This window comes from Heliconius melpomene, chromosome 19 (assembly GCF_056956725.1).
Source record: "Heliconius melpomene rosina isolate 202511_hmr_F chromosome 19, ASM5695672v1, whole genome shotgun sequence".
NCBI lineage: Eukaryota > Metazoa > Arthropoda > Insecta > Lepidoptera > Nymphalidae > Heliconius > Heliconius melpomene.
In genome coordinates, this window is record NC_140407.1 from 1,876,416 (window position 1) to 1,901,766 (window position 25,351).

At 32.6% G+C, this 25,351-nt stretch overlaps 2 protein-coding genes across 2 annotated transcripts in view; one reads left to right on the plus strand and one right to left on the minus strand.

Annotated features, from left to right (window-relative positions):
- The window catches only part of Osi24 (Protein), a 51,396-nt gene that overhangs the window by 11,938 nt on the left and 14,107 nt on the right, over positions 1–25,351 (minus strand). Inside the window, exon 2 of the mRNA XM_085203215.1 lies at positions 200–901. Coding sequence (XP_085059341.1) covers positions 200–815 — 616 coding nt within the window. The 5' untranslated portion in view covers positions 816–901. The remainder of the gene's footprint in view (positions 1–199; positions 902–25,351) is intronic.
- On the plus strand, positions 16,003–16,836 carry LOC146528275 (uncharacterized). Its single transcript, XM_085202794.1, has one exon. It carries the CDS (start codon positions 16,003–16,005, stop codon positions 16,834–16,836), a length of 834 nt encoding a protein of 277 aa, XP_085058920.1.

The window sequence follows — 25,351 nt, forward strand, 5'->3', positions numbered from 1 at the left end:
CTTCTCAATGCTTATAAAAAGATAAGATAAGATATGTTTTTCGTAATCCAAAAATTATCTAATTTCTCTAATAATCCTAATTTATTTTATAAACATTATTTTGTATCTATTTCATGATACAGTCTAAAGTATCCATTTTGATATATGAAATTTTACGTTGCAATTATACAACTTTCATTAGAAAAAAATTATGACTTACATCTAAATCCGATTAGTCGTGCAGCCTTTGGAAGATTGATGGACAATATATGAGTGTCGATAAAGTTTTTTACTTTTTGGAACAGTCTATATTCATAAGTGTATGAACTGAACAATGCTCTTCCCACTTCATTGTTCTCATAATTTTCTTTGGGTCTAGTCTTATTCTTATTATCTATCGCCTTAATTTCAACACCATCAAATAGTTCGTAGCTATTTTGCTTCAGAGCTTTATCTATAAATTTCTCCAATACATTTTGTAGCTGTTTCTCCGTATTATTTGCAAATACATACTTTTCAGAAAACCTACTGACTGTATCTATAATATTGAAAAGAAAGTTGTTTTCTTTTGGAACTTTCTGTTCAGTGTTGATATTATTTAATTTATTACTATTACTAAATTGACAATTATGGCAACTCGAATCTAATTTATTTTCTAATTTATTTATGTCTGCTTGGACAGAGCTATCGATTTGACTTAATTTTTCTTTCTGTACAGTCTGACAGTTACCTGTCACGATAAAAAGAAATATATATGTCGTAACTAAGACAACGTTTTCTGGAAGCTTCCATCCTTTTCTTCTAGATAGCTTTTGTTTTGATTCGTATGGGTCCATGTTGTGGTGTTATTTTCAAACTTCATCACCGCAAACTGGTCTTGTATTCTCTTTGGCCAATTTCATTCATTTATTGATGTGGTAACCTGAAACAAATAAGATAATGTTATCAAAATATTAAATTAAGAATTATTGGTTCTGTTACTTTAAACGAATTTTAACATTATAGGTATTTTTTTTATATTTTCAAGCTAATTTAATAATTTTAAACATACAATAAAAGTGTCTTGAAATTAAAGATATGCAAACAAATATACATCTAAGATTAATTTGTAACCAGAAGTCCAACTTTATAACTTTACTTTATAATTAGCCTTTCAATAGTAAAATATGTGCCATATTTTTAGTCGCTTTTCTACTAAAAAAATTCCAAGTGTATTACAATTTTTTTATAGAAAGTTCCAATTGCGTAACCAAACTGTTTTCTAATAAACAGAAAAGAATGACGTCTATACTATGACAATGTTCGCACAATTGTTATTACCATTATATGCAACGAGACTAGTTTCGCTTAAGCCCCCATTTACAAGGTTTTCTAATTATATAAAAGTTGATAATTTATAACTTTTTAGTTTTCCAATACATGTTTTTCATATTTTGCGCCAATACAATAAGATTAAGAGGCCAATAGTGATGCAGAGGCACAATAATTCCCATCCAATATAATATTTAATAATTTTATTTTCTTGCCCTGGTAACTAGGCAAAAAGCACACCGTTGAGTTCCGCCACTCAACCGAATCCAGAATTCCATAATTCCACGTTTTTATTGTATAGCAATAATTATTCCTGACATTTGATATTTAGAATTATTTTTTAATTAATTCCATCACTCGTTTTCTATAGGTCCGTGTAATAAAAATAGATCGTAAAATCGCTAATGCAGTCATTAATGCTCATTTTTTACGCCATATATGCATTTATTGCACATTACTGTTGAATAACATATAACATTTTATGAGACTTTTACTGAAAACCAAGTAATAAAAGTTATAATATAGAAATACTCGTATATGCAGAATATTAGAGTGCAGACATAATGGTATATTGATAAGATGGAACGGTGGAACGTATCTATAAAATTATTAAGCCATAGCGACTGACGCTCGTAAGTCGTATATATTTTTGTCATTGATTATTCTATGAGACCATAGCAGCGGAGGCTTTCGCTTTGTTGGTAAAACAAAAAACGCAGCGCTTGGTTCCGCCACTAAACTAACTAGAAAGTTGGGAAAACGGAATGACTTAACAATGGGTTCCTTCAGTATTCTCTGTTACGTGCAAGAAAAAACTACTACTAATTCTAGGTTAAATGTCTGATGATAAATCGTCAAATAAACATTTTTAATGTTACTTAAGAGAGTTCAGAAGATAGAAGTAATAAATATAAGATAGAAGCAATAAATAACGTCAAACAGTCCTTGTATCTTTTCATAGCGCTTTAGAATAAAGTAAAAAAGTCAAACAAATGAACTAAAATGGCAATATCGAAAAGCTTTAAGCAATTCTGAATCTCCAGCTGTCAATATGTCGACAGAATAAATTATTTGCTCGAAAACATTTTCAGTTCGTAATAATTAAACTAAATTATTTCTTGCTTAATGCTTCAAGATGGCTGAGAATTTTGAAATTCAATACGAATTAAATATTGCTTAATATATTTGTATAAAATATAATATATACATTTCAAATACTTTTAAAGTTCTCATGTATGCGTGGCCTTTTTTATATTTTCTATTATTAATCGTTTTAAAGTAGTATGTAAAGGACTTTTAACTCAGTTTGAAAGGTACATCAGATCTCTTCATTTTCTAGTTTTATTACATCAGCTGTTACTCGCGACGTTGAGTGATGAGAATTTTGATGCTTTTACTAGCAAATTTTCCAAACATACACATGTTACTTATACTCGTATACATATGTAAGCATATAATTCTGTAAGCTTTTAACTTTTAAGGAAAATAAAAAGTTTATTTTATTCAAACTACAATATATTTTTATAAATTAAAAATGTTGTGTATACTGTTATTAAGAAAGCTTGCTGTCATATTGCACTGAAGGATATTTATAAATTTTCAGTTTATGAATTTTTCTCTTTATTTGTATTGTAAGTTTACTTTTCTTGTCAAAATTCGGAACTGTAGGTCCGTGGGAAGTTCCCAATAGGTTTGGATTACGCAGAGAATTTCATATAACATGTAGCAAAACAATGCATAAATGATTTTGACAGAGGGATAAGACATAAATAGACAACAAAGTGATCCTATATGGGTTTCACTTTGAGGTCAAATATGCAGTATTCGCAATACGGACAAAAAATAATCCTTTTCTTTGAATTGGCAATCGAACTCACAACCAACGTACTTACAGTCAGATTTTGTCCCAAGTCGCCAGGATAACGTCAACTCTACTCTACACTCTACACTATATAAATATACACATTTTTCGAATTTAAAGAAAATGGAAATTTCCTAAGCGAAAAGAAAGTTATTTTTTCATACTTATTTAAACCCAAACTTAATTCACATACATTAAAATACTATAAAAAACTTTCAAATAATTTCATTTATTAGTAAAAAGCGTGATATATCTTTCTATATTAGCTACTTTACAACGCAAATACCATTTGCCTTATTCACGATCTCATTAATGTTAGATAAGACGTTATCTAGAGTGAGTAAAAGTTGCATTAGTTACCGTATTAAAGTTTAATGTTTTAATAAGAGAAAGGGAGGGTAGATTATAGCAATAAATAGTTTTATATTGACACTTTAACTCAACTAAGCCTTAAGCTTAGTAGAATAGTTTAACAACGGAACGGTTGTGAGTTCGATCCGTACTCGAGTTAATAAGAGAGTGGTAAGATTATGCCCTGGCAAGAAAGAGAGCGTAGAGTTCTTTTACTCACATTACCTTGAATTCAGATGAAAACCGGACAACACCAAAAACATAAAACACAGGGCAAGCCAGGTCACTAAAATAAAATATTTTTCAATTAAATATTATCCAGAATGAAAATCGAATATACAACGATGTCATCGTGTAAAAAATAAAACGTTTCACTGTGCAGCAAGTGTGTAAACAGAGAATGTAATAGCTTAATTAAAATATGATCGATCATCTTTCCCATTTTTGGGTAATTAATCATATTTATTCATATACAAGATACATTTAAAAATTTAATAATTTATTCGATAAAGTAATAAATTTTTTTTAGCCTCACAGTGTATCCCGTATGTAGTAGGAGGCAGAGGAAACCTAGTGTTAAAACACTCCACTCCTCACTGGAGTGTCAAGATATAGTATAGGAATAGATATAATATATAAGATGTGTTAAGTTTATTAATGTTATTTATCTTTTATCTATTTTTTTGTTGTTTTTTTTTTTTTGTGTTATGTATGTATGGTTAAATTATAAGGGTTGGTATAGTAGTTTAAATTAATGTTACTACATTAATTTAAACTACTATACCAACCCTCACAGTGTATCCCGTATGTAGTAGGAGGCAGAGGAAACCTAGTGTTAAAACACTCCACTCCTCACTGGAGTGTCAAGATATAGTATAGGAATAGATATAATATATAAGATGTGTTAAGTTTATTAATGTTATTTATCTTTTATCTATTTTTTTGTTGTTTTTTTTTTTTTTGTGTTATGTATGTATGGTTAAATTATAAGGGTTGGTATAGTAGTTTAAATTAATGTTACTACATTAATTTAAACTACTATACCAACCCTTATAATTTAACCATACTAAGTAAAGAGCGCTTCTTGCCTACAAACTCACGAGTTTGGCAAGAGATTTTGTATATATTAAGATTGTAAAATAAATAAATAAATAAATAAAAAAAAAAACTTCCCTGAATTCTGGAGGCATTGTATGTAAGGCAGAGAAGAAATAAAAATAATAGATATTTCATTTCCTCGAATCAAATGGGAATCAAACCCGCAACCTGCCGCCTTTACAGTGACACGCGACTGGCCGCACTAATATACGTAATTATTACAAACCACATAACTTAATTATTATTTACTATATCATTATAAACAGCTTAGCTTATATGTTTAAGAAATAGCGAAAGTGCCAATTTGTACGAAAGGAAAATCTCCAGGGAGTTCTAATTTACCAGCTGTCAATCAATTCTTTGATAGTTAATTCGTTATTCACGATAGAAATTTGAGATTCTTTAATCGGAAAGTTGTTTTGGTGTTGATCGCGTAATAACTGCCTTACATTTTTATAGCGTCACGCTGTACCCTGCATGCTGCAGGGTAGGCAAAGGAAACCTAGTGTTAAGACACTCTGTTCCCCATTTTCTGTCGAATTCTGGAGGCATTGCATGTTAAGTGGCAGAATTATGGAAATATTAAATATTTCAATTCCTCGAGTAGGCATCGAACTCACTACCTGTCGCGCTTATAGTCACACTTTGTGCTCCTGATCAAAGACTGGCCTCACATGTCTGTTAAAATCTATGATTTTTATTTTGTATTATTTCGTATTTTAAAAGAGCGAATAAATGATCATAGCTCCTTCTTCTGAGTGGGAATCGAAGCTATAACGATGCTTTTACACTCACAAAGTATACCGTTGCGCCATAACAGCCTCAGATTTCACCCTAATAACCTGACACAGCATGTACGAACATATAATAACAAACATATACATTTTATTAACTCCAAACCTACTTCACTTTATTCCCTTAGAAACTATAGACTTGACAAAACTGACTTGTATCGTAAAAGATTTATTATCTAGACTTTCAATTTATGAATCAGAAAAGTCATATTTCCATTCTTTTTTCCTTTTTACATTTCCATTTGGGAAATTCAAAATGACATATTTGGACCCTTGTCGTCTTTTGTACTTAGATAAAAGGAATATTGACACAGACATCTTACTTTCTTCTTACATATAGAGGTATGTGAAATAAAATAAAATTGCGCTTGTAGGTTTGATTCCCATTCGATGGATTTTTCCGCAAATAATTTACAATGTCATAAAAATTATGTTATATGTTAGGTATATCTAAAGCTCTTTTTAGACGAAGGTAAGAAGATTAGATCTACAATGTTAAATGTCAGTTCGAACGGTTCAGATACCAAAGATACCGTAGATTAGTCAGTGACCTTTTAATTTCGTATATATAATATAGAAGATATGTAGATGTTATCGTAGTACAGTGGGGCAGTGTATGAGTAAATATAATAATTGTGGCTTCAATTCCTGCTCGGGGGTATAAATTATCTTATTTTCTCTGATCCGTAGATAACGTGTGGCATTAATATCCGCCATTCAACTCATAGTGTCTTGAGTTCCGGCGGAAAGTGGAAAACGGAATTTCTTAACACTAAGTTCTCTATCCAACAAAATTTCCGTATAGAATTTAAATAGGCAATATTCATTTACCCGAACTTTGTCCAATTTTTCGTTACATTTCGTACGCGTCGTTGAACAAGACATTTAATTTTACGAACTGGCTACACCGAATTCTTCCGAACCACTAGTCAATAAGCCGTTGAAATATAGCAAACAATCTTTAATTTTTTAATATTATCATTTTTATATTTTCTTAGTATTATAACTTAGTAGAAAATTCATTCGTATATGCGGATTAAGGCATGAAATTAAATAGGTATCATTATAATCATCATCATCATTGCAACTTTAGTGTGCCCTTTGGTGCCCAATGGGCATCGTCAGGTTCCCGCCTTCGAAAAACCTTTTCAGGCCGCTTCTCCTCGTAAGTATTTCCTCGAGTAAGAATCGAACCACAACCCATACCGGCGTAACTGTGCCTACTGCATGACAATGACTTAATTCAAAGTAAAATTATATTTATTATATTTGCCTGAAATTATTAGTCAAAAGTTTTTAATACAATAAATTTATGAAGTAATAAAATGAATGTCCATATTTTTCACGTTTCAGTGAAAATTAAATTATTTCGACAATTTTTCGTAATACGCTTCAAGTTTTCGACTTTTATTATTGAGTGAGTATTGTGAAAGTTTTAAGAAAAATCTTTTTGATATAATAATTATTGGGGTGTAAAATTTTACTTTTTAAATTTTATTAAAGTGAATCGAAGTGACAAGCCTAAGACGGTGTCTGATTTCAAACGCGATTATTGTTTGTTCAATTCAAAATTAAAAAATAATCGGGCAATGCTTCTCTGAAATACTATCATAATGTATATGTAGAAATAGGGATTTATTATTTATATCTTAAATAAGACCAGGCCAATATTATTCAGCGGCACAAGCGTACTACTGTAAGCGCGACGGCTGTGGGTTCGATTCCCATTCGAGGGAATGGTATATTTAATATTTTCTTTCCTTTGCTCTGTCGAAAATTCAGCAAAAAGTAAGGAACGGAAGTATCTTAATGGGAACAGAGTGTCTTACACCAGGATTTCAGGTGAAGAGTTTGTACGGTTGAACACGCAAGTCTCAAGAACTAATACTAACTAAACCGCTGTTATAGTTTTTAAAATTTAAACCCTGAAGCATAAAGAATTTACTCCTCTATGTTATAGCGTCATTATTTATTCAGTAAACATCAAAAGTCGTTTTACTGGAAAGAAATCTTAAAGAAGATCAAGTAAAAGCAATCTTTCGACTACGAAAGAAATTTGCTTAGAAATAACCTGAATCAATTTCCTAGGTCCGGATATTGGGACTATTACGACTTTTTTCCTTAAAATCTATAAATAAATGTTATTTTGTGGAGTCATTTTTACATCAAACAGTGAGTGATGGAGCGATTTATCGATTTTAGATATTAGTGATGCTCGCTTAAGAAGAGATAGTGTTTCGTTTTTCCTTTTTAGACATAGTAGTCGTTAGAAGAAAAATATTTTTCTTTGGGTTTGATTTTTTATTTTATTCATTATTCGGGAAACGCATATAGAGTGAGAGAGATAGAGAGGGTAATCGCAACCAATTGAAATTTTATAAATAACTAGCGGACCCGCACGCGGCTACGCCTGCTTGAAATATAAGAATATAATTTCTATAAAAATATAATTTCAATCTAGATGAAATGCTAAACGTGACTATTATATTTATTTTCATAAGGAATGAATATCAAAATGACGCGGTAACGAACGCGGTCGCGTAGAGACGACGGTTGTTATTAACATGGCAGAATAAATTGCATGTCAAATTAGAAAGTATTTTAATTTATTAGTACATATGTGTAATGTAATATTATATAGCCTATAGCACTTCTGAAGAATGCAGCTTTCATACAAAACAAAAACAAAGTAAATCGATCCAGTAGATCCAGAGATCTTAGCGTTCAAACAAACAAACAAACAAACAAACAAACTCTTCCGCATTATTATATTAACTAGTGGACCCGGACGCGGCTACGCCTGCTTCAACTATAAGAATATTTATTAAATATATTCATGAAATTATTTTCAATTCTCAATAGAATTAGTAAGAAAATATAAGCTCAAATAATCAAAAAGAATAATAAGTAGATACACATTATTAGAAAAAAATATCTGAGTTATTGAAATGAACTAACAAAAGGATTAAAAGTAACTAAAGGATAGGTATTCTTAATATTAGAAAAAGTACCTAAAGTTTTCCGTACGTGCGTACATAGATATCGACTCTACGAAATAACTAAACATTTCTCTCTATTAAGTAGGATAATTTTAGCGGGCAATATCAAATAAAATAAGAAGAGAATCAAAGTGTATTTTAAATTAATTATAAACAACAAATAAAGTTCGAAAATGTATGAAAATTTATAAAACCGTCAACGTCATCTGCCCGTTCGCGTCGGATATACTGAGCCGCCCGTAGGCTAGGTCATTTGGAATCAGTGACATCTCCTTAATTATTTATTAGTATGTTATACAGTAAACTATAATTTCAATCTAGATAAAATGCTAAAAGTGACTATTATATTTATTTTCATAAGGATGAATATCAAAACGTCGCGGTAGCGGTCGCCTAGCAACGACGGTTGTTATTAACATGGCAGAATAAATTGCATGTCAAATTAGAATGTACTTTAAAATATATTAGTATATATGTGTAATGTAATGTTATATAGCCTATAGCACTTCTGAAGAATGCAGCTTTCATACAAAACAAAAACAATGAAAATCGGACCAGTAGATCCAGAGATCTTAGCGTTCAAACAAACAAACAAACAAACAAACAAACTCTTCCGCTTTATTATATTAGTATAGATTAGTATAGATATTATCACATATATCACAATCCAATGAAGTTACTTTAAAAGATTAAGTTTTCATGAATTAGAGTACATGACACACACATGAGACGCAGGACATATATACACACTAAAAACATAACCCTCTTTTTGGGCCAACTACGGAGTTGGGTAAATACAAGTAACTTATACAATGTTTTTTTTTATCATTTACATAGTATTGTGAAATCGAGATAAGAAGGAAGTTTTTTTATCATTACAAATACGTAGGCAAATGATCGAGCTGAGGTTGATTCACACAATGTATCCCCCTTTTTATTTATTTACTAGTGGACCCGGACGCGGCTACGCCTGCTTCAACTATAAGAATATTTATTAAATATATTCATGAAATTATTTTCAATTCTCAATAGAATTAGTAAGACAATATAAGCTCAAATAATCAAAAAGAATAATAAGTAGATACACATTATTAGAAAAAAATATCTGAGTTATTGAAATGAACTAACAAAAGGATTAAAAGTAACTAAAGGATAGGTATTCTTAATATTAGAAAAACCTTTCCGTACGTGTGTACATAGATATCGACTCTACGGATATTTTTAGCGGGCAATATCAAATAAAATAAGAAGAGAATCAAAGTGTATTTTAAATTAATTATAAACAACAAAGTTCGAAAATGTATGAAAATTTATAAAACCGTCAACGTCATCTGCCCGTTCGCGTCGGTCATACTGTGCCGCCCGCTAGGTGGCTAGGTCATTTGGAATCAGTGACATCTTAGTTAGATCTCTTAGTTATTTATTAGTATGTTATACAGTAAACTATAATTTCAATCTAGATAAAATGCTAAAAGTGACTATTATATTTATTTTCATAAGGATGAATATCAAAACGTCGCGGTAGCGGTCGCGTAGCAACGACGGTTGTTATTAACATGGCAGAATAAATTGCATGTCAAATTAGAATGTACTTTAAAATATATTAGTATATATGTGTAATGTAATGTTATATAGCCTATAGCACTTCTGAAGAATGCAGCTTTCATACAAAACAAAAACAATGAAAATCGGACCAGTAGATCCAGAGATCTTAGCGTTCAAACAAACAAACAAACAAACAAACAAACAAACAAACAAACAAACAAACAAACAAACAAACAAACAAACAAACAAACAAACTCTTCCGCTTTATTATATTAGTATAGATATGAAAGTCGTGGGAACTTTGTAAAAGTTTTTGCGTTGAAGAGCTGTGGAGAGTTTGGACTTTTGCCGTCCTCGATAAATTAACTATCCAACACAAAAATAGTCTCAATTCGAACTAGTAGTTACTGAGATCAGAGCGTTTAACCATACAAGCATTTCAATTTTATAATATTAGTGTAGATTTAGGTACTATTGGCATATCGGCTTAAATTTCAAAATATATTGGATTAAGGCAAGCGATATACGAATTCTTATCAATAAAACTTATCGGCGAAGGATTTCTTCATATGACCTACTTGGCTATAACTTTCTTTGTAGTGTGGTTTAAGTCATGAGTGAATTAGTACCTATAAGAGTATATTGGAGCCCAGTCGTGGCGGAGGGGAACAAGCGTTACTGTAAACGCGACTGGTTGTGGATTTGATTGAGAAAATTATATATTTAATATTTTTATTTCTCGCTCTGCTAACAAGACAAAAGTGGGGCGTTGAGTTCCAGCACTCAACACGCAGAATTTGGCGGAAACTAGAGAACGGAAGTATCTTAATGGGAACAGAATGTCTTCATACTAGGTTCCCAGGTTCGCTCTGCCTACGCTGCTATATGATACAGCGTGAAGCTCTCTAAGAAAAATCTTTAGATTATTTCTGTCTACCATTATAAGAATGCACTAATATATATATTAGACAACTAAAATTTTAATCAACATCTAAAAACTTCCCACAGTGATTGATACAAGTGAAACAATTTTCTGAAAATATTGATATGAAAATAAAGATTAACCTAATATACTTTAATAGGTAGATTGGCTAGGGAGTATCAATTGTAAGTGCAAATATTGAGTATTAAAATTAATTAAATTTTCAGCTTAAAGGCAATGTCTGTTAAAATTGAATATCCATTAGCTTCAATTTTATTAAATTACGGTTAGAAGGATTCGTAGTAAGTTCTGAACAGGATGCTGAAACATAAATTTTGACTCAAATATAAGTTTCGATAAAACGATAACGTTGTAGGTATAACTTTGTCGAAATATCTTTTGATTCATAGCAGCGTATGCTGCTATGAATCAGAAGATGATAATGATTATTTTTCTGGTTTATTTAGGTAATTTCAAGTCATAAAAAATGTAATAATTGACTTTACAAAGTGTTTTTGTCATCACCACTTTAAATGAAACCACAGTTTTAACAACCTAATAAAAACCTAATACAATTAAAACAAAAGAGATTTTGCCAAGAATGAAAAAGTGTTTTTTCAAACAAAATAATTAATAAAATTGTCGATGTAAAATAAAACGCCATTTGTTAAGAACGACACACGCAGACATAAACCTGATGTAAAAATCGCTAACTCTTATGTATTGGGATGTTGTTTGGAGAAACGTAGGGAGCAGTGCTAAATAATGCAAATATGACCATGGCTTTCTATTATGTGTGCATCCTGATTCAGCTTTCTTTATTAGTATTGGATATTAAAAAAGGAAAAATATTTAAATATGTAAAAAAAATATACTATAAGAACATGAGTTCTAAAAAACTTTGTTTCACCCCACTCATGAAATCCAAAAAACGGATTGATCTATAAAACTGTAAAAGAATTTTCATAATTAATCGTCAGCCTCTTTTTAAAAATATATTAATATAAAAACAATGATTACATTAATATTTACAGTACTAGTAAAAGAAAAATATGACCTAAGAATAAAGATATTACATGTTTTACTAAATTAATATAAAAATCCTGCTAAAAATATATGTAGAAAGGTATATTTTTAATTTGACGAGTAAACTGTAAATATTTTACCTCGTGAAAAGCCTCGATATAAATATAACATAATAATTCCAATTTGTCAAAATATAATACTTGAATAACCTGATTGCTATCTCCGTTCTTACAATGCGTCGTTGATTACCTTTACAATCTAGAGCAAATCATACTCCATAAGTCGTTAAGCCATTACATGCAATTTAATCAGTATATTTGAAAATGTATGTCATTTCCTACATTTATTATGTTTCTTTTATGTTACTTTCATAGGTTTTTATATTTCTATAATAAATGATAGGGTTTGAAAATATGGTTGTTAAAGGCACGTTAGTTCGTTACGTTTTTAGTAATGTTGACTTTTTTTTTAGCCACACACTGTATCCGAGAGAGAGAGAGAGAGAGAGACAGAGAGGCCATAGTCAAGACGCTCTATTCACAGTGTAATACCTAAATTTGACACATGGCGTGTTGAGTGGCGGAACTTAACGCTGCTCTTTGTTATTCTAGAGTTCCTACAACCATTGCGCTAACAGTCAAATGATTTTTTACTAGATCCTATAAATACTTCAAAAATGGCTTCTATACATTTTTTGTAGAATTTGTCATTAAGCAATAAGTATGTGGAGAAAGTATTGACCCTGCATCTTAACCTTGGGCAAGTGAGACCAAAGTAAACAAAATAAATAACAGATAAAACATGACCTACTCTTACTTAGCATAATGTTGAAGAAAGAGTAGGCCATATTATTAATTGTCTTTAAGTACTAACTTTCATTATAATTTATAATATTTTAAAATGTATTTCCAGATTGGTATAAGTATGCTGCTAGTGAAGACATTTTTTAAATATATCAGCGTTCCAAAAAAAAATATTAATAGGGTCCCTCACCTCAAGATGAAACAAAATCCTTATAGAATCACTTTGTTGTCCGTTTGTTTGTCCATCTGTCAAGAACGTTAATTTTAAGATTCTGTGGATTTTTCAAGCTGAAACTAATATCTAATATCCAGGTAATTTAAGGGCAGATTACAGAAAAAAATAAAACATATCTAAGTCGAAGCAATCCTATGAGTATAAATGAATATAAATATATGAGTATTTATGCATTAGTTTTGCTATATTTTGTATAAAATTAACCGTGTAATGAAAACCTACAATTATTAATCAATCAGAGAAATTAAAATTTATAGGTATTTGGATAAATCCTAAAGCAGTAAAGTCACATTTAAAAGCTACTAGTATACAATATAAAATTTATTTTATATGAATAACATAACTGAAAATGTAACATCAATTGCACTGCGGTAGCCAAAACGCTATTGTGTCTGAGCTTTATGACAATTGGTTTCTCACATAAAATTTAATTACTTTATATTTTTATATGTAAGTGAGTGGCTGTAAGCCAATTTGGTTTTAAAAAATTTAATAAAGAAATACGCTCTATAAAGGAATTTTATATGAAAAAATAACATCCAAAATTTTCACATTTTCATTTACATTCTGCACGTATTATACGTATCACGTATTATATACAGCTTCATCCTGTACCTTGTACACAGCAGTGTAGGCAGAGGCAACTCAGTGTTATGACACTCCGTTCCATTTTCCGTCGAAATTCTTGAGGCATTCCGTGTTGAGTGGCGGATATAAACGCCGCGCTTTGTCTCGATACCAGAGCGAAGAAATTAAAATATTGAATATTTTCAATCAAACCCATAACCTGTCGCGTTTACAGTCGCATGCTTGTGCCCCTGAGGCACGACTGGTCTCTATTATCTGATATAAGGATTAAATGTAGGTTGTTTTCTCTTCTATCTCAGTATTACTAGGCTAGCTTAGTATTCTCCAGCAGCTTAACTAAGCATTAGGTACTAAGCACCTGTACCCGATACTGGCGTTCTATGGAATGTTACATTTATTTTAGGGTTAAGATTTCTATACACCTATTTACTTGCGACTTCGCCCCATGGTGAAGAGAAAACAACTAAATTACATCGAAGAAAATTAACAAATTGCCTAGTTTTATAATTTTGCATGTGGAATCAGTAGTTCCTGATATTAGAGTGTTCAACCAAACAAACTCTGTAAAATTTAGATTAGTAAATATAGATATTCGAATGACAATGTCGTTACAACGTAGTTTCTACTTATGTAACTGTATCAGGTTGCAGTCTATTATAGTATCCCCAGTGGAATTAGACAAATTGCATTGTTGGTTGGTTTCCAACACAATATATAATGAATTAAAAAAAAAACAAAAAGATATGCCTGGGTAGATCAGTTCAGTTAAGTTCTTCAGTAGTTTTTACGAAACCCATTTTGACGAAACTAGACCTTTTCCCTAAGTTGGGATATTAATTATTATTTTATATTTGTAGCCGTTATATTTTTCCATTTTATATTTTCATTTCCTCGTTCTGGAAACCAGACAACGACCCGAATTAATTACCGCCACTCATTTTTCAAAAAATTGGGTGGTGCCTAGGGAACGGAGAGTTCCAACTCTAGTTTCACTCTATGTATAATCGGTTATACGCAGGATACAGTGAAAAGCTAAAAACAGGTTTTAATACACAGTTAACAAAGCGTTTAAAAACTGAATAAAATTTCAGTGAGTGAAAGTGCAAGCATCTGTATGCATAACGTTGTACTGTTATCGAAGCGAAGGAATTTATTTTCTTTTTTATTTTCTACGATGCCGATGTTGTTATTGAAATGCTTAGTTACTTTACATTTCTTTTATATATATATTTTCTTTTCTTTTCTATTTATTTGTATAGTACTACGTTCCCTACGGACCGCGCTTTGTCTTATTTGCCAAAAAGAGAGAATGAAAAAGTCTTTTGAGTGGGACTCGAACCTACAACTGTCGCATATAGGTACAATAAGACGCTGCGCCGCTGAGCTATGACTACTTAATTTATACAATCAATTTTTATTTTACAGGCAGAGGGAACCTAGTGTTACGACACTCCGTTCGCCAATTTCTGCTGAATTCTGGTAACGTTTTGTGTTGAGTTGTGGAACTGAACGCCGCGCTTTGCCTCGACACCAGAGCGAAGTAATAAAAATATAAATTTAAATTTCCTTTCCTCGAGTGGGAATTGAACCAACACACCCACTGCACCACGACTGGCCTCAAAACTATATATTGTATAACCATTAAAACGATTATATTATAGTAATTCCAATCACGATGTAATGTAGCTTAAAGTTTATTAAGCGTTAACGTTATTAGGTGCGGGTCATTTACTATGATGGATCTGTTTAGGAGTTGAGAATAAATAAAGTTACTAGATTTTTCGTGACTAGGTCATACGAGCATAATGTTGTATTAGGTCATAAGAGTGTAATGTTAAAACATAATATTTCTATAGAAAGATTGAACTATTACGAGTGTCTAGCTCCTAATTTACTTGTCAATGTCATAGTTATCTTTTCTGCTGAAGGCTGTCTTTCGTATATAGCAATAAAGACACACCGTTCCCCGCGCCACCTTATATTTTCAAGAAATTAGGTGTTGATTGGCGCTATTCAACGCCGATTACCTTGCTATGAGCGGGATAGTGAAAATAATTCAATCTCCCGAGTGGGGATCAAACTTGCAACCTTTGAATTCGTTTCACACAGTCTCGTTGCGCATTATAGCCCCAACCTTCACCTTTTGAAAAATATTCAAATCCTCGCTAAGAAAGTAAGAACACTATATTTTTCGCTATATATCCTTCAGATTAATATTTTACGGGCTGGATTGCGGAACCTAGCCCCGTATTTTGTAACTGGACCCTTAATTTATATAGCATCTAACTTTAAATAGTTAAATGTTGTTTGCACGAGTGTCTACTTGAGACTCAGTCGGAGGATATTTCCAAAGTTTCTATCTTAACGAAATTACTTTTGAAGAGATGCTTCTGTCTCTTAAAGCGACTTTCAAATTATAAGTACTTAATATTATAACAGTTACACAAAAGTAATTTCATTCAACATAAAAGGAAATAGAAATTGTAAGTTATGGAGGAAATTATGCACGAGCTACGAAAAATTCGAAAAGATTTAGATGAACAGAAAACCGCAATAAAAACAAATGGAGAAAAAGTGACTGAAAAAGTTACGGAAAATATAAACTGCATATTGGAAGATAAGTTTAAACTATTTAACGAAAAATACGAGCATCTAAGGGAACAATGTGAAAATCAAGAAAAAAGGCTTTATTTTCTAGAAAAACAGGCAAGAAAAAACAATATTGTTTTTTTCGGTATAAAAGAAACGGAAACATCATATTATAACCTAGAAAGTCTTATAGTGAACTTTATCAAAGAACATTTCTCTCAAGAATTGGATTGCAGGGATATTCAAGAACTTAGAAGAATAGGCAAGAAAGGGGCAAGACCTCGTCCAATTATTGTCACTTTTTGTACACTCCGCATAAAAATTGATTTGTTTAAAAATAGAAATGCATTAAAAAATACCGACTATTACATTACGGAAGATTTCCCACAAAATATTTTAGAGAAGAGGAAAGAGCTACAAGAACAAGCAAGAATTGAAAGGGAAAAGGGAAACCTTGTAAAAATAAAATACGACAAGCTTGTCATAAGTGAAAAAAACAAAACAGCTGGCAGTAACAAAAGAATGCTTTCAACTTCGCCTGAAGACAAAACCACAAAAGGAGCTGAAACAAAAACAAATACACAGGCTAATAAGAAAAATAAATCACAAACACAAATAAGAAGGACTTCAAGCCTGTCGGAGGGTATTATAAAACCGGGGATGCTAAATTACCTGATTAGCAAGAACACAAATAACCCATCAGACTTGCAGCAAAATAATAACGTTAATATTTAGCAGTTACCGCCTCCCTCCCGATATGTCAACACAAAACAACCACTATCAGAACACAACACTCATCTTCCAAGCCGGCTGGTCACCGTGGAAGAGCATGACCGAAACCCTCCAAAAAATAAACTGACACCCATAAAGAAGGAAAAAAATGTAAAAACTAAATTAATATATTTAGCAACATATAATGTTAGATCTTTATTATCTTATGAACGATTACTGGAATTAGACGAAGCAGTGAAAGAAATAAAATACGATGTAATAGGACTATCTGAAACAAGGCGAGTAGGTACCAATATAGAAGAATACGAAAATTTTATATTATGCCACGTGGGCCACACACCAGGCCAATACGGAGTAGGTTTTATAATAAACAAATCACATAAAAACAATATAGAGAGCTTTATAGGTATAACAGAACGAGTCGCAGTACTCAATATGAACATTCAAGGATACCTTTTCTCTATTATACAAGCATACGCACCTACAAGCAATGCAAGTAGTTATGAAATAGACGATTTCTATAAAACAATCGACAATGTTTTAGACACCACACATAAAAATATTGTTTTAATGGGAGACTTCAATGCGAAGATTGGGTTCCCTAGACCAGAAGAACATCTAATTACAAAACAATTCGGATACGGAATTAGAAATAATAGAGGGCAACAATTAATGAACTTTGCATTAGAGCATAAACTGACTATAATAAATACATGTTTTAAAAAAAAGCCAAGCAAAAGGTGGACGTGGAAATCTCCATGCGGAAAGCACAAAAACGAATTAGATTACATACTATCAAACCAACCTAGATTATTTCAAGATATTGGTACGATGAACTTAAACTACCCCTCGGATCATAGAATAGTTAGAGCAACTCTAAAACTAACAAAACAAAAAAAGAATAGATTGTGATAGGGAAATTGTAAGTAGTTATAATTTTTTGTTTTGTGTACTTGTTTAAGTTATTATTAATCTCTCCTTGCAACTGGCGGGTACTTAACTAGTCAATCAGTAAATCTATTATACAAATATTTATTTATTTCTACTTTCGTTATTTATTATTGATTTATTTTTATTTTATTCATATATCTTATTTTATATTTATAATTCTTATTTATTTTAATATTTATATTTGTCTTATATATTTTATATATATATATATTTTTTTATAAAAACATATATGGTATATACTAATAAGTTATGGCTAATAGTAATGATGAACCTGACGATTCTTTTTTGTCCCTTTCTTCCTCTCCTAGTGGATCGAGTAGTACAGACAGCTTTCTCAGTATTCCCACATTAAGTGACACCATTGATAGCAATTTCTCAGACGTTCTGAAAAACTTTAATGTCATTCATATTAATGCACAAAGTATTCCTGCACACTATCCAGATCTTCTTACTTCCTTTAACAATAAAAATATTCATGCAATATTGGTATCAGAGTCATGGTTAAAGCCATGTCTGCAATCGGTTTGTTACTCGCTCCCGGGGTTTCATTTGATTCGTAACGATCGTATTGGCCGCTCCGGAGGCGGAGTTGCTATATACTTACGCTCCCACATTGCCTTTAATATAGTTGACCAGTCGCAGCACCAAACAGGTGGTGGCCCAGAACATCTTTTCATAGAGGTAATTTTTTCACACACAAGGGTCTTGCTCGGAGTTTACTATAGTCCAAACCTTACGATCGATTACTTTCCATCTCTTGAAACCCTGTTGGAGCGTCTGAAGCCATTGTACAACCACACAATTTTAATGGGCGATTTTAACACATGCCTATTAAAAGATGATTATCGTGCCTCCCGTCTAAAGTCAGTGGTTACTGGTGCCAATTTGCATATACTTCCTCTCGCTGCTACGCACAATTTTCCAAATAGCTTACCCTCACTTCTCGATTTAGCTTTCGTATCTTCTATTAATCATGTTGAAAAACACGGTCAATATCCTGCTCTGGCTTTCTCTTACCATGATCTTATTTACATATCGTACAAGATTAAACCTCCTAAGGCCAAATCAAGAATTCTTCTGCGACGCAATTTTCGTGGTATAGACTGGAACCTACTGCGGAGAGACGCAGCTGCAATCAACTGGAGCGATATTTCAAATTTTAAAACAATTGACGAACAAGTTAGTACTTTTAACTCCTTACTGTTGCATCTTTACGATTGTCATGCTCCTCTACGTCCTGTTCGGATGAGACATCTTCCTGCTCCCTGGCTTACTGAGGATATAAAAGACCTGCAAAAAAAGAAAAATATGGCAAAATTACGCTACAGATCAAATCCCTCTGACCAAAATCAACGTAAATATAACAAAGCCAGAAATCACTGCAATAGGGTGTGTCGAGACTACCAACGACGCCATATTCATAAATCTATAGTCGAAGAAGATGATTCTGCTAGAGTATGGAAATTTCTTGAATCCATAGGAGTAGGTAAAGCACGCAGAAGCGTTAATCCTCAGAATATAGACTTAAATAAGCTCAATAAACATTTCTCTTCTTCAAGTAACATTAATGATACTGACAAGCAAAAAACACTCAAACATATCACTGCTTTTACCTCTTCTAACGCTCCTAACTTCTTCTTTAGTCAACTTACGGAAAGTGATGTTAAGAAGAATATTGTGGCTATCAGCTCTGACGCCGTTGGAGCAGACGCTGTGAGTCGTAATATGATCATCCCTATTCTTGATATCATTTGTCCTATCCTGACTTCCATGCTTAATTTCTCCCTTGAGTCCTGTGAATTTCCTTCAGCATGGAAAGAAGCTCAAATTCTTCCTTTACCTAAAAAGAATAATCCCACTTGCGATAGCGATTACCGTCCAATTTCAATTCTTCCTTTCTTATCCAAAGTCCTCGAACGCCTGGTGCAAAGTCAACTCACATACTTCCTTTCAAAGCATAACCTTCTCAATTCTTTGCAATCCGGTTTTCGTCCTGGTCATAGTACGACTACAGCACTCATAAAAATAACTGACGACATCCGTACTGCTATGGATACACAACAGGTCACGGTGTTAGTGTTGCTAGATTTTAGCAATGCTTTTGGCACTGTAGATTTTGACTTTATGCTTGCCACCTTAGCTTCTTTTAACATATCTCCTAACGTAATTGACTGGTTTCACAATTACCTGCATGGACGCCGTCAACGTATTCGAATAAATGATTCGTACTCGGACTGGTCTTCAGTCAATGCTGGCGTTCCGCAGGGTGGCGTGTTGTCTCCTCTTTTATTTTCACTTTTTATTAATAATATTTCCCAACATATCTCTTCTCTCTACCACCTATATGCAGATGATCTACAAATTTATTGCCATTCCAAAGTGTCTGAACTACCTGCGGCGATAAATTTCTTAAATAACAATTTATTGACTATATCTAACTGGAGTAAGACTTTTGGACTGCAGTTAAATCCAATTAAGACTCAAGTAACAATCATCGGTAGTCCAAAGCTTATGTCTAGATTTAATACGTCCTCTTTACCTCCTATACTATTGAACGGACAAACAATACCGTACAGTAAGACTGTTAAAAATCTTGGCATTATTATTGACCAAAATATGTCTTGGGATCCACAGATTAGTGAGGTGAGCAGGAGGATGTTTGCTTCGACTGGTTATCTTTTAAGATTGCGTAATTTTCTGCCTATACCAACAAAAATTGCGTTAGCACAGTCTCTCCTTATACCAATTCTTGATTACGCTGACTCATGTTACCCTGACTTAAAAGAAGAGCAACTTAATAAGCTTGAGCGGCTACAAAATCTTGCGATTCGGTTCATCTTTGGATTAAAAAAGTATGACCACGTCTCAGAGTTTCGAACTAAGCTCAAGTGGCTCCCAATCCGACTTCGCAGGAATACTCGTATTCTACATCTTCTTTACTGTGTACTGTTTGATCCATTGACCCCACCTTATCTAAACTAATAACTAAACTCTGGAATGATTTACCTTTGAATATTAGACGGGCAAAATCATTACCTATTTTTAAACGTTTATTAAAACAATATTTTCTTACTTTCTGAGCTTCTTATCTTTTATTTATTTACATTTTGTTTATACTGTAAGCTATATATGTGTACTATGAATGTATGTATGTATGTATGTTTGTATGTATGTATATGTATGTATTTATGTATATATGTATGGATATGTTTATATATGAATATATATATATATTTTATTATTTTTATGTATTTTATTAAATTTATTATTCACACCCCCAACCCTTTCCTACGCTTAACGTCCTATGCCTTAAGGTTGCCTGGAAGAGATCGCTGTTTTAGCGATAAGGCCGCCTCTTGTACATTTCTTTCTGATCTTGTTTCCTTTTCTTGTGTTATATTTTTGGGTGTACAATAAAGAATATTATTATTATTATTATTATTATTAATAGAATAAAATACACAAATAAACATACAAATCAACTAAAATATGACGTAGAAGTAACGAAATACAGAGAAAACCTGTCTAGTATGCTTTCATCATCTTGTCATGGAAACCTATCAGTACAAGCATATTATGACAAGATCACAAATGCCATTACTAAAAGCTTAAGTTCCGCAAAGCAAAAAGGACGAGGACACAAGCACCACAAGGTGCTGTCGGCACAGACGATAGCTCTACTGCAAAAAAGAAAGGAGTTACAAAAAATCAAAAACAAGTCGCGACCTACAAGAAATAAGCTCAGAGCACTCTTTAAGCTAGTAAATAAATACATACGGAAAGACTATGAGAGTTATAGACAATGTACTTTAAAAAAACATCTATGTTCCACTGGAAGCACGAAAAAGTCCTACAAACAACTCAGAACAAATAAAACCTGGATAGAAGGGTTAACGAACTCTGGTAAGAACGTTATCAAGCGGAATGACATTATCACTACGGCAACCGTGTTTTATAAAAACTTATATAGTTATACTCCATCAGCCACTACTCAAAGCACCTACACCCATACAACTAAAGATGATTGTGGAATCACTGTCCAAAAAATAGATGAAATAGAAGTCACAGAAGCAATAAAAAAGTTAAAGTTAGAAAAATCTCCTGGCTCAGACAATATCACGAACGAAGCTCTAAAGTTAGCTAATCATATACTGGCCACACCACTCGCTGAACTATTTAATTTGATTTTGCAGCATTCTAAAACTCCAAAGCAATGGTCAGAATCTAATATAATTTTAATATATAAAAAAGGCGACCCTAAAGATATAGGCAACTATAGACCTATAAGTTTACTACCCAGTCTGTACAAACTATTCTCTACCATCATAAATTCAAGAATCAGCCACGCTATAGAATCAAACCAACCAGTAGAGCAAGCAGGCTTTAGGAAAGGGTATTCTACGGTGGACCACATACACACCTTAGAGTTAATTATAGAGAAATACCGTGAACAACAGAAACCATTATACCTCGCATTCATAGATTATAAAAAAGCCTTCGACACTGTAACTCACGATAGCGTTTGGAACAGTCTGACAGATCAAGGGGTTAGCGAAGTATATATAAATGTTATCAAAAATTTATACTGTAATTACATCGGTAGGATAAAACTAGATAGACTGGGCCCAGGGTTCTCCATAATGAGGGGGGTAAGACAGGGCGATCCTTTATCCCCAACAATATTTATAGCCATATTAGAAGCTATCTTTAACAAGCTAAACTGGACAAATTTTGGCATAAATATACAAGGAAAGATCTTAAGTCATTTACGATTCGCAGATGACATAGTAATATTATCAGAGACAAGTTCACAACTGCAACACATGATTGAAACTTTGCAAGTAGCTAGCGCCAATATAGGACTTGAAATCAATCCCACTAAGACAAGGTTAATGACAAACAGCTTTAAAAAACAAATAAACATAGACGGGAACCCACTAGAGTATGCCAATAATTATATCTACTTAGGAAAAACAATCAGCTTCGAAAAAGAAAACAATGAAATGGAAATTGATAGAAGAATACAAAAGACATGGAATAAATTCTGGAGTTTGAAGGAAATCTTCAAGAGTAATATGCCTACGAAGCTCAAAACTAAAGTCATGAACTCCAGCCTACTACCGTGTTTGACATACGGATGCCAAACGTGGAAATTCACGGCAAGTGTGAAACGAAAAATCACCACATGCCAGCGTGCTTTGGAAAGGAGTATGCTCAAACTAAAAAAACTTGACAAAATTCAGTGCAGAAAAATAAGAGCTATAACAAAGGCTACTGACGCTTTAAGCTACTCTAAAAGGCTAAAATGGAAATGGGCAGGCCACATAGCCAGGCTTAGAGATGATAGATGGGCTCACAAAACGACCATATGGAGAGGCCCAACAGGAAAAAGGGGCAGAGGAAGACCATGTACACGGTGGGAAGACGACATAATAAAAACCGCTGGCTCCAATTGGAAACAAATAGCACAGGATAGGGAAAAGTGGATATATTTGGAGGAGGCCTATACCCAGCCTGGGGACCTTGCCTAATACTATATTTAGAAGGAGATAAGAACATTAAATTAAGTAAATTCTTGTAAATATTTATTATAAATTGAAATTAAGTAAATATTTATTATAAATTAGAACTAAGTAAATATTTATTATAAATTAGAATTAAGGCAACGGTCAATAAAAGGCTTTTTTATTTTTATTTTTTATTAATATTATAACATATTTAATTATTTAAGAATATTTATATAATTATTATATTGAGCCAGCCAAGCAGTATGTATTGTATTTTCTTTCTTTCTCGTTCTTTTATTAAGGTGAACGAACACACGAAAGTGATTGTACGGTAAAACCAAATGTCACAGAGTAATTATACAGAGTGTTTGACAAATGCTCTATGTCATTAAAATGTCAACTCGGAAAGCTCATACATGTTAGTAATTATTTCGTTTCATTAATTTCTTCTAATTATACGCTTCGCTGATAACTAATTGGAGCAAGCTTACTATGTTTACCACTCTTTCTTCATATAAAAAAATATTTGACATAATAAAGGCCATGGGGATGGGGGGCAAGCATGCGACTGTGAACGTGACAGTTGTAGATTCGATTACCACTCGGGGGAATGAAATATTTAGTATTTTTATTTCCTCGCCACGTTAGCGAGGCAACGCGCGGCGTTAAGATACGCCACTCAACACGCAGTGCCTCAAGAATTTGGCGGTAATTGAGAAACGTGTTGAAGTGTTTTAATGGGGAAAGAAGTTTCTTAAAATTTCCTTTGATTATCTGCCTAAATACGGACATGTATAGCTAAGAATGAAAATTTAAGAAATTAATGACATTTCAAGGCGTAATAGAGTGGTGCTAAATTCCGCTACTCAACAGGCAGTGTTTCGAAAATTTAGCAGAACGTTCGGAATGGAGTGTCTAAACACCAGTTTACAGGATACAGCGTGAAGCTACAAAAAATAACAATTCTATACAAAGCTTACACTAGTACAAAGTTTGTACTAGTCACGTTCCAAATGCACCATGCAATCACAAATTTAAATAATGGCACATTTCTCTTAAATAAGTACGTAATTTACACGCTAAATGAGCAACCTCGAGTGCAGTGACCACAACTGAATAATCCAGTAGCCAACTAGTTCTGACCGTGAATGATAACTATATACATTTGTAAGTAGATTAGTAGGTACAGTTTTTATCTATAATATTATAGTTAGTAAAGAGGCCAGTCTTGGCGCATGGGACAAGGTATGACTGTAAACGTGATTTTCTTTGCTCTGGTGTCTAGGCAAAGTGCGGCGTTGAGTACTGCCGCACAACACGCAATGCTTTAAGAATTTTCCAGAAAATGGGGAACGGAGTGTCTTAAGGTTCCTTCTGCCTATTCTGTTATGTGCGGGTTACAGAGTGGCGCTAAATAAAATACTTAAATATGGCTTAAAGCAATTCCCTCAGAAAACCTTTTATAAAAAGTATTTTTTATTGAGGAAAAGAAAATAATGGGACCGTCCAAACCGTTTATTATCTATTCCGTTCCATTAAGTTATTGTGTATTCTTCTAGTTAGAACTGTATTTATTAGTGATTATATTAATTTAAATATAAGAAAGATATAGCCAATATCTTTCTTTACATTATTTAATAGGAAAATGAGCATTTTCGTCTTTATAACCATAACGTGATCTTACAATCTGAGTGTGACGAGCTTTCATTCTGTTTTTTTCACCTTCACACTGTATCCCGCAAATAGCAGGATAGTCAGAGAGTAGATAGAGTCAAGACACTCTTATCTCTGCTTTTAGAGATTGTGTATGGAGTGCTCTCAGACGCTGTGCCACGATGTCATCATCTTCATTTCCTAGGAATAGTAAAACGTAACCACGTATTTAAACAACCGTTTTAATAAATGTTAGGGTTAACTTTCAACAATTTAATTGTTGAAAGTTAAATGGAGTTTAGTACAGGGAGTGTATATGGCAAATAGCATATCTTTAAATACAGGAGAGATTAGAGGTCCGTCGTGGTGGTGGTATTACAAGTTATGGGTTCAATTTCCACTCGAGG